This window comes from Cottoperca gobio, chromosome 17 (genome assembly GCF_900634415.1).
Source record: "Cottoperca gobio chromosome 17, fCotGob3.1, whole genome shotgun sequence".
Lineage (NCBI taxonomy): Eukaryota > Metazoa > Chordata > Actinopteri > Perciformes > Bovichtidae > Cottoperca > Cottoperca gobio.
The window spans coordinates 2,429,444-2,437,454 of NC_041371.1; the positions used below are offsets into that span (position 1 = coordinate 2,429,444).

Here is an 8,011-nt window from a genome sequence, read left to right on the forward strand (position 1 = left end):
TCTTAAAATAATAATAATACATTTAATTCATGTAGCATCTTTCAAAAACAGGATTAAAAAGTGGTTCATAAATAATATTATTATTATTATTAATGAGATTTTTCTGTCTTTTATAGAATTTCTGCTGACCCCGGTTGAGGTGGAGACAAGGTAACACAGGTGAAAAACACTGACTCCTGCTCAGCTCAGCTCATTGAAAGCATCAGAGGTTGAGGATGGAGGCTCTGCTCGCTCGGTCACACCGACCACCTCCGAGGCAACACGGGGAGAAGACGATGCTGTGCACGAGCGACGGCATCCGTGTGACGCTCAACAGTTTGACACGAGAGAAGTGAGAGAGGTTAATGAACCCTCCTGGATTTTATCTTTTATGGTTCTATTTTAGAGCCTGACTGAAAAACGTCGAATGAGAAGGTTTATGGAAAAAATATTTTACAGGTATTTATAGTTTTGAAGAAGTTTAGATTATTTGTATGACGCAAAAAAAAAAAAAAATCTTTCTCTAACAGAATCTCTCAAAATGGTACATTTTGATGTCGATTTTAAATTTTAATATATTTCAACTGCTGTAGTTACAGGGGAGCTGTATCCCTATTTAATGACTTTTTGAATGAAGGTGAATGTGTATAGATAGTGTACATACTTAGATTTTAAAACCCCTTTTCTTCTATGTGGTGTTGCAAAACAGCAGTTTGGAGTTTTAGTCCAAACATCAGAGCAGAAATGTTTACTTGGTTAAAGAAGATCTCAGTGGACGAATCAAAGAACCACAAAGTGAATTACTCAAATTGTTCTTATTTGTCCCATACTGTTGTGAACATTGTGAAACATTAGCTGGGCAGCATGCTAGGCTTTCCTAGCTTTCAGCTAGCTTATGCTAGTTTGAAGCTAACTAGCTAGCCTAGCTAACCTAGCATCAGTAATGTAGCTTGACGCATTCCAGCTAAGTAGCTAAATGCTTTTTAAATTTGGTAATTCCCTCCATTAAATGTGATATCTTTGATTCCCCTGACGTCCAAAACTTTATTTTGTCCAACACTTTTAATTTCCACATTTCCATCATCAGCGACGTTCAGTTTCTTACTAATGATCTGTGGCTCCGCCCACTGAGATTTAACCAATGAAATGATTTTTGCCTCTAAAAGAAATCTGTGTACTAATGAAACTCTGCTCCTGGGATTCTTTTTAAAAAGACACTTCCTGGTTGCGATGAACTGGCCCGCAGGAGTTCACAGACATTTAGCTGAAGCTCTCGGTCGCGCTGAAGGACAATTCAAAAGTGTTGTTCTGGGTCTCAGAAGGACGTTAAAGGCAGAACGAGTAGTGTGTGGCTGCGTCTGTGTGTGCAGAGACCCTGCAGCTCTTTGTATTTTCCTATGTAACTGTGTTCGGGACGTTTCTGGGCGTCAACCTATAGAAACGTAGCGACCAGGTGTCAGAGCGTAAGCAAGCATCCCTACAAAAATGGCCGACACAGTGGCGGAAAAAAGCAAATACGTACAAGCGTACAAAAGTCATTCCACAAGGGGTGAATCTGCGGTTTGAGGAGGGGTGAACTCTGAACTTTGACCTTGCTTTTACTCATTCTGCCTTTACGTTTTGCACCAAGGATAAAGTCTGACCTCGGCCCAATAAACAGCCGAATTAAAGTTTTCTACTCGACAAAGACGATCAGGTGACCCAGAACCTTTTACCATCCAAAGTTTTGCAGACTGGACTATTTGGGAATAGTTACATCAAATGAATTTGAAAGGTGCTCTCTCGGTTTATAAGGTGCTGTCTCATGTAAGCTTGTAATTAAGAACAAAACTGACTCTAACTGGCAACTTCAGATGGTCCACGAGTATATACTGTAACATGAGAGGAAGTGAAATGCAAACGGACTGCAAAACACTGAAATCAATTATAAATGTTTTGTTTTTGTTTTTTTCCATCTTTTCTCAGTAAATTATAATCCAGCGTGCATATTGTAAAATCCCAAAGGTTTTACGAGAAATCCTCGAAGAGTAAACGTAAGCCATGGAAATGTCCTGAATGTGAAACTCAATCAAGAGCGGAACTCATGTACAGTAACTCCTAATGTTTTAGATGAAAGTGAATTATTTTATCTTGATTTTGACTGATACAGTACACACACACACACACACACACACACACGCGTATATATTAAAGATTTGTAGATGAATATTTTATCAATTGCAAAATACTGTAATTCATGTGAGTACCTTAAGATGCTAAAGACGAAGCATAATGCCTTAGATCTGTGATAATGTGTCGGGTGTGTAACTGTAAGGTTTACTGGAGATTTAAATGTGTCACAAACTGCTGAGTGATGTTTCACCACTTCATACTTTAGGTGGAATAATGAGACAGCCAGGGATTTTATATTCTCTCCCCAAGAACAACCTGTTTTAACCTTCGTATCGACTCATGGGAATGACATCAATAATGCGTTGGCAGTACGATGTAGTGGAACTGTAATGCATCGGGAGCGTCTCCCTCACTAACACTGTTTTCTTTCTCTTAAGGGGCATTAAGTAATCGTTGACCTTTGCTGCAACATCAGCTTATCTTTAAATGGCTTTGGAACACTTTGAGCTACGGTGGCCTGTGAGAGACATTAATAACATAGTGACAGACTGTACTACTAATACTATTAAGCACCTATTTGTGATATGAAATGCTTACAAAGTTCAATATCGGACAAGAATTGGAAATACAAAATCAATGTGGAGAAGCATTTCATTGAATGTTTCACCAAAATATTTCTTGGTTTTAATTTAAGGAAGAGAAGCTAAAGGTTTAAGTTTGTCAATATGGTTTTACTCTCATTTAAAGCTTCTTTGAGTAGAATTTATGTTATGTGATAATAGCAGCTTTAAAATACTCTTATGGCACTAGTTAAAAATAAATAGAAAATGCAACAATATATTTAAAAAGAATGACGCCGTCAAAGCATTTGAGCTCATTTCTCTGTCCCTGGGTCGGGGTGTGTGTCGTGCTTTTACCACCAGATGGCGCTAACTTGTCACATGTACATGAAATGTTTCACTGTAATCAAACTGGGAAGGAAGTTATTGTTTGTGCAGGTCAGAAGGTTTAGAGTACAATGACTGTAAAATGTTACTCCTGAGTTTCTTTGTGATCAGCTGACGAGTGTTTCCAGGACACGGGTACATTACGGCGATCTGTCGGAGGTCAACACATTGTTCATTACTAAATATCTCAGCGGTAACAAAGTCCAGTACAAACACATTATTCAGAGTGTGAGTGTTTTATTATGCAAAAGTCCAGACGTTCACACCACTTTATGCAAGCTGTCGACTCTAATGTTGCTTTTGCCAATGCTGCTCGTTAATTTATGATTCATGCCACTGTAAATAAATTATTTTTATTGAGCGGGACTGTCTTTGATTTCATCCACGAGAAAGTGAATCTCCTCGTTCTGGAGTGTTGTTCTGCAGTACAGATGTTTTTACATGAACAATAAAGATCATTATCCAATTAATAAGTGTGTGTGGTAGTGTGTGGAGTGTGTGTGTGGTAGTGTGTGGAGTGTGTGTGTGTGTGGGTGGTGGTGGTGGTGGTGGAGTGTTGAGTGTGTGGAGTGTGTGATGGTGGTGACACACACCATTTGCGCAATTCATTTTTGCTCTTTCTTGCTATTACATATTTCCCTGTTATTCAGCCTCGCATATTAATATAAATCTGGAATGTATAAGAATAAGAAATCACGTACAGACTCATCTTCAAGTTCCTTATTTCATATGTTAAACTTGCATTTGGAGAAGTGAGGAGCAGCCAAGTGTGTTTAGTCAGGAGGACCACACACACACACACACACACACAGCCTGTAAATCTAACCACATCAGCTCCAGTCTGCCAGCAGAGATATGAAACGCTTCCTCTCAGGTAAACCTTTTTATTAATGAATATATTATTATGAAATATAACAAACTGGTTGCTGGCGTCCAGCGTGAGCCGCCACAGTGTGCTTGGGAAGATATGGTCGTTGAGATAAAGCTTGCAACATGCAAACGATTGCTCAAGGTCAGGACTTGTTGAAAGGTCAGGACTTACAGAGTTAAACCATCTGTAAGATTTATAAGAGTTGTTTTATGATTACTTTAGAATATTATGTGGAAAATGCACATTAGAAAATTGCCGAGGATCAAAGAGAAGCTGTAAATAGCCAAATAAATAGTTTATAGTAACTTTTCATTCTGTTACGTCACTTGTGTGAAATGTTTGAATTGTTCCTGGAAGGATTGTATTTCCTCACCGCAGTCTGGGTCGGAATGTTTTCCCACAGTAACGTGAGCTGCACGCCCATTGGACAACTCACCTGTCAGTCAGGACATCACATCCTTCATTGGCTCTTTGGCTTTTGGCTCAGACTGCAAACAAGGAAAGAAAACGTGAAGACGTCTCACTGCAGCACGTCACAGTACACTCTCTATTTTAAAAACATTATAGTTTACTGTTTAACTTCAAACTAAAAATCATCAGTTCATTTAAAGTAGTTTAGTTTACAAAGTAATTCAGTTTTCCTGATATAACGCAGCTATTTTAAACTAGATTTAGATATTTTACTATAACTTTGAAAATGTATAATTTGGATTTAAAATAAGGTTACGCAGCTTTATTACATTCATGTGTTTCCTCTATTTCGTTATTACAAGTTAGAAAAGGAAAGTTAACGTTTGTACGTGAAGAAAAGGTTTGATTTGAGGAACATTTGCACAAACATCAACATTTGCTTCCTCAATATTCGGCTAATTGGAGCTGATGTGAAAAACAAACAAACAAAAACTAAACAAAGATACAAAGTTTAAATATCTACAGTTGAGGAAATAATTATAGAAGTATTAATTGTATAATAACACAGCCTTTTAATTTAGGCCAAAACAACACCGGTATTAATAAGTAAAATAAATAAGTACAATATTATTTTGCACTAGATTTAATTAACTAGAATAAATGTAAAAATATTTCACATAAAAATAGTATGTAATTATTGCACTAGAATAAATTAAATGTTTGTACTATAATAAATAAAGTTTTTGCACTAGAATAAATCTATTAATTGCACTATAATAAATTAAATGTATGTACTATAATAAATAAAGTTTTTGCACTAGAATACATTAAATGTATGTACTATAATAAATAAAGGTTTTGCACTAGAATAAATTAAATGTATGTACTATAATAAATAAAGTTTTTGCACTATAATAAATTAAATGTATGTACTATAATAAATAAAGTTTTTGCACTATAATAAATTAAATGTATGTACTATAATAAATAAAGTTTTTGCACTAGAATACATTAAATGTTTGTACTATAATAAATAAAGTTTTTGCACTATAATAAATTAAATGTATGTACTATAATACATAAAGTTTTTGCACTAGAATAAATGGAATAATTGCACTAGAATACATTAAATGTATGTACTATTATAAATAAAGTTTTTGCACCAGAATAAATGTAATAATTGCACTAGAATACATTAAATGTTTGTACTATAATAAATAAAGTTTTTGCACTATAATAAATTAAATGTATGTACTATAATAAATAAAGTTTTTGCACCAGAATAAATTAAATGTATGTACTTTAATAAATAAAGTTTTTGCACTAGAATAAATGTAATTATTGCACTAGAATACATTAAATGTATGTACTATAATAAATAAAGTTTTTGCACTAGAATACATTACATTTATGTACTATAATAAATAAAGTTTTTGCACCAGAATAAATTAAATGTATGTACTTTAATAAATAAAGTTTTTGCACCAGAATAAATATAATAATTGCACTAGAATACATTAAATGTTTGTACTATAATAAACAAAGGTTTTGCACTAGAATAAATTAAATGTATGTACTATAATAAATAAAGTTCTTGCACTAGAATACATTAAATGTATGTACTATAATAAATAAAGTTTTTGCACTAGAATACATTAAATGTATGTACTATAATAAATAAAGTTTTTGCACTATAATAAATTAAATGTATGCACTATAATAAATAAAGTTCTTGCACCAGAATAAATGTAATAATTGCACGAGAATAAATTAAATGTATGTACTATAATAAATGAAGTTTTTGCACTAGAATAAATGTAATTGCACGAGCATCCATCTGATTTGGGCATTCAAATTGTAATTTAAAAAAAGTGCAAACTACCTTGATTTAGTGCTCTTTGTCCTTCAGTCTTTGGTAAAGCATGGAGTGAGTCATCCTACTTAATGTACGATCTTTGGTCGGGGGGTGTGTACGTGAAGCATGAAGGCAGTCACCACTGCAGTCCTCCTCCAGTGTCCATCCTATCTCAGACACAGTCAGTGTAACTTCCCGTCGCAGGAAGGGTTGAATTGTACTTCTTTATTTTTGTTGGGGGGGGGCAGGTGACAGGGACCAGGCATGGCGGGCACGTTGGCACCGAAGCGGCAGGACACTCGGAAATTCTTCGAGAATCTGTCCGGCGCTGGCAAATCCATCGCGGTGCTGACCAGCGGAGGAGATGCCCAAGGTAACGTCGAGTTCCATTATCGGACAGGTCTACCAATTGAATCACTCGCACGCTGCAGATAAACTACAGGAAGTTAAACTCAGATGTTAACTCATGTTGTGTGTCGTTCATGTTTTAGATATTAGAACGTATGTGTGGCATGTATTCTCAAAGCGGTAACCTAACCTTAGTAGTCGTTCATATTTAATAAGAAACACGTTAGCCCAAAGACCTGTCCGATAATGGATGTGCTGCCGCAAGCTTGTCCGATAAAGGACTCGTTACATTACAGTTACATTCGCCTGTCGAACAAGTCAATAAAGGTGCGGTTTTTAAAAACGTCTCAGTGCATCAAAGAAGAAACGTTGAATGTATTTAAATAGTATATCTTTATATTTTGTTATTGTGCTTCCACTCGGGATTCTACCTTAATATTTGCAGGGTGTAAAATATGAATCTGAACGGCGGTTACGCAACAGCTGACGCTCCCACCCACAGTCCTGTCTATATTTTAATAACATGGATGCTATAATATATAGTTCACGGAGATAACTGTAGATAAATAGTATATAATATTAGTATTATGTTTAAATGATTTCTGGTTGGAATAGGTGCTTTTGGATATTTTGGAAAGCAGCACTAATATCAACAAGTGTTCAAAACACATATCCCTTCACAATGTCTGTTTCTCTGCTTATCATGCACCCTGCACCATTGCACCTTTAAGGGCTGTGTTGCCTGCATAGATTTTTTTGTGTGTGTGTGTGTGTGCGTGTGTTTGTGCATGCGTCTGCGCTCTTGTGCGCGTCCACGCTGCCACCAGGACATATAATGTAACCCATGAATATTATTCCCATGATGTGCATGGTGTGCTGTAGGTCTCTACATAATAGTGTTTTGTATTTATTGCACGTCGTATTGATTTAAGATGAAGGAAAGTAAGTCTCAGTGATGGTGATGAACTTCCCTTCAGGTGAAAGGCTCGTGGATGTGTAGAAGCACGTGTCTTGCGTCACGGAGGCTGAGTCGTGAGAGGACCAGTTTCATGTTAGACAGAGTAAAACACCCCACTTCCGAGTGAACCTTTCACAATAAACGTCACATGCTACAGTTTTCGCTGCGGCGCTTTTATTCTGAAGGCCGTTTATATCGACTTCCGGTGTGCTTGCTAAAATCTTGTGAGTACACGGTGTTCTTTGACGTGGTGGTGAAAAGTAGGAACATGAAATCAATGCAGATAAACTGAAACGTTATCCTTATAAGGGAGGTTATTTTTATTATCTTTTAATGTTCCTGAAATATAATCAGAAGATGTATTTTTACTTATAATAATATAGTGCTGTAGATTAACCACAGCTATGGTTGGCTGGTTACATAACACAGTGGAGTGATATCTCACTGCAGCACATCAGCTCTCACACTGCAAACTGTCAGAACATTGCAGTTCCTCCTGTGAGCAGCTGTGGACCTGTCTGCACCTCTAT

The 8,011-nt window shown here is 36.2% G+C and overlaps 2 protein-coding genes across 7 annotated transcripts in view; both read left to right on the top strand.

Moving 5' to 3' along the window:
• LOC115022222 (nuclear receptor coactivator 2-like) overlaps positions 1-3,399 on the top strand; it is a 46,552-nt gene extending 43,153 nt beyond the window's left edge. For all 6 annotated transcript variants that reach the window (XM_029453161.1, XM_029453165.1, XM_029453164.1 and 3 more), the window contains one exon: positions 117-3,399. In XM_029453161.1, the coding sequence (XP_029309021.1) occupies positions 117-128 (12 nt within the window). In that variant the 3' untranslated portion in view covers positions 129-3,399. The remainder of the gene's footprint in view (positions 1-116) is intronic.
• A 2,924-nt stretch (positions 3,400-6,323) lies between these two features.
• The window catches only part of LOC115022224 (ATP-dependent 6-phosphofructokinase, platelet type-like), a 27,960-nt gene continuing 26,272 nt past the window's right edge, over positions 6,324-8,011 (top strand). Inside the window, 1 exon segment of the mRNA XM_029453167.1 lies at positions 6,324-6,548. Within this exon segment, the coding sequence (XP_029309027.1) occupies positions 6,440-6,548 (109 nt within the window). The 5' untranslated portion in view covers positions 6,324-6,439.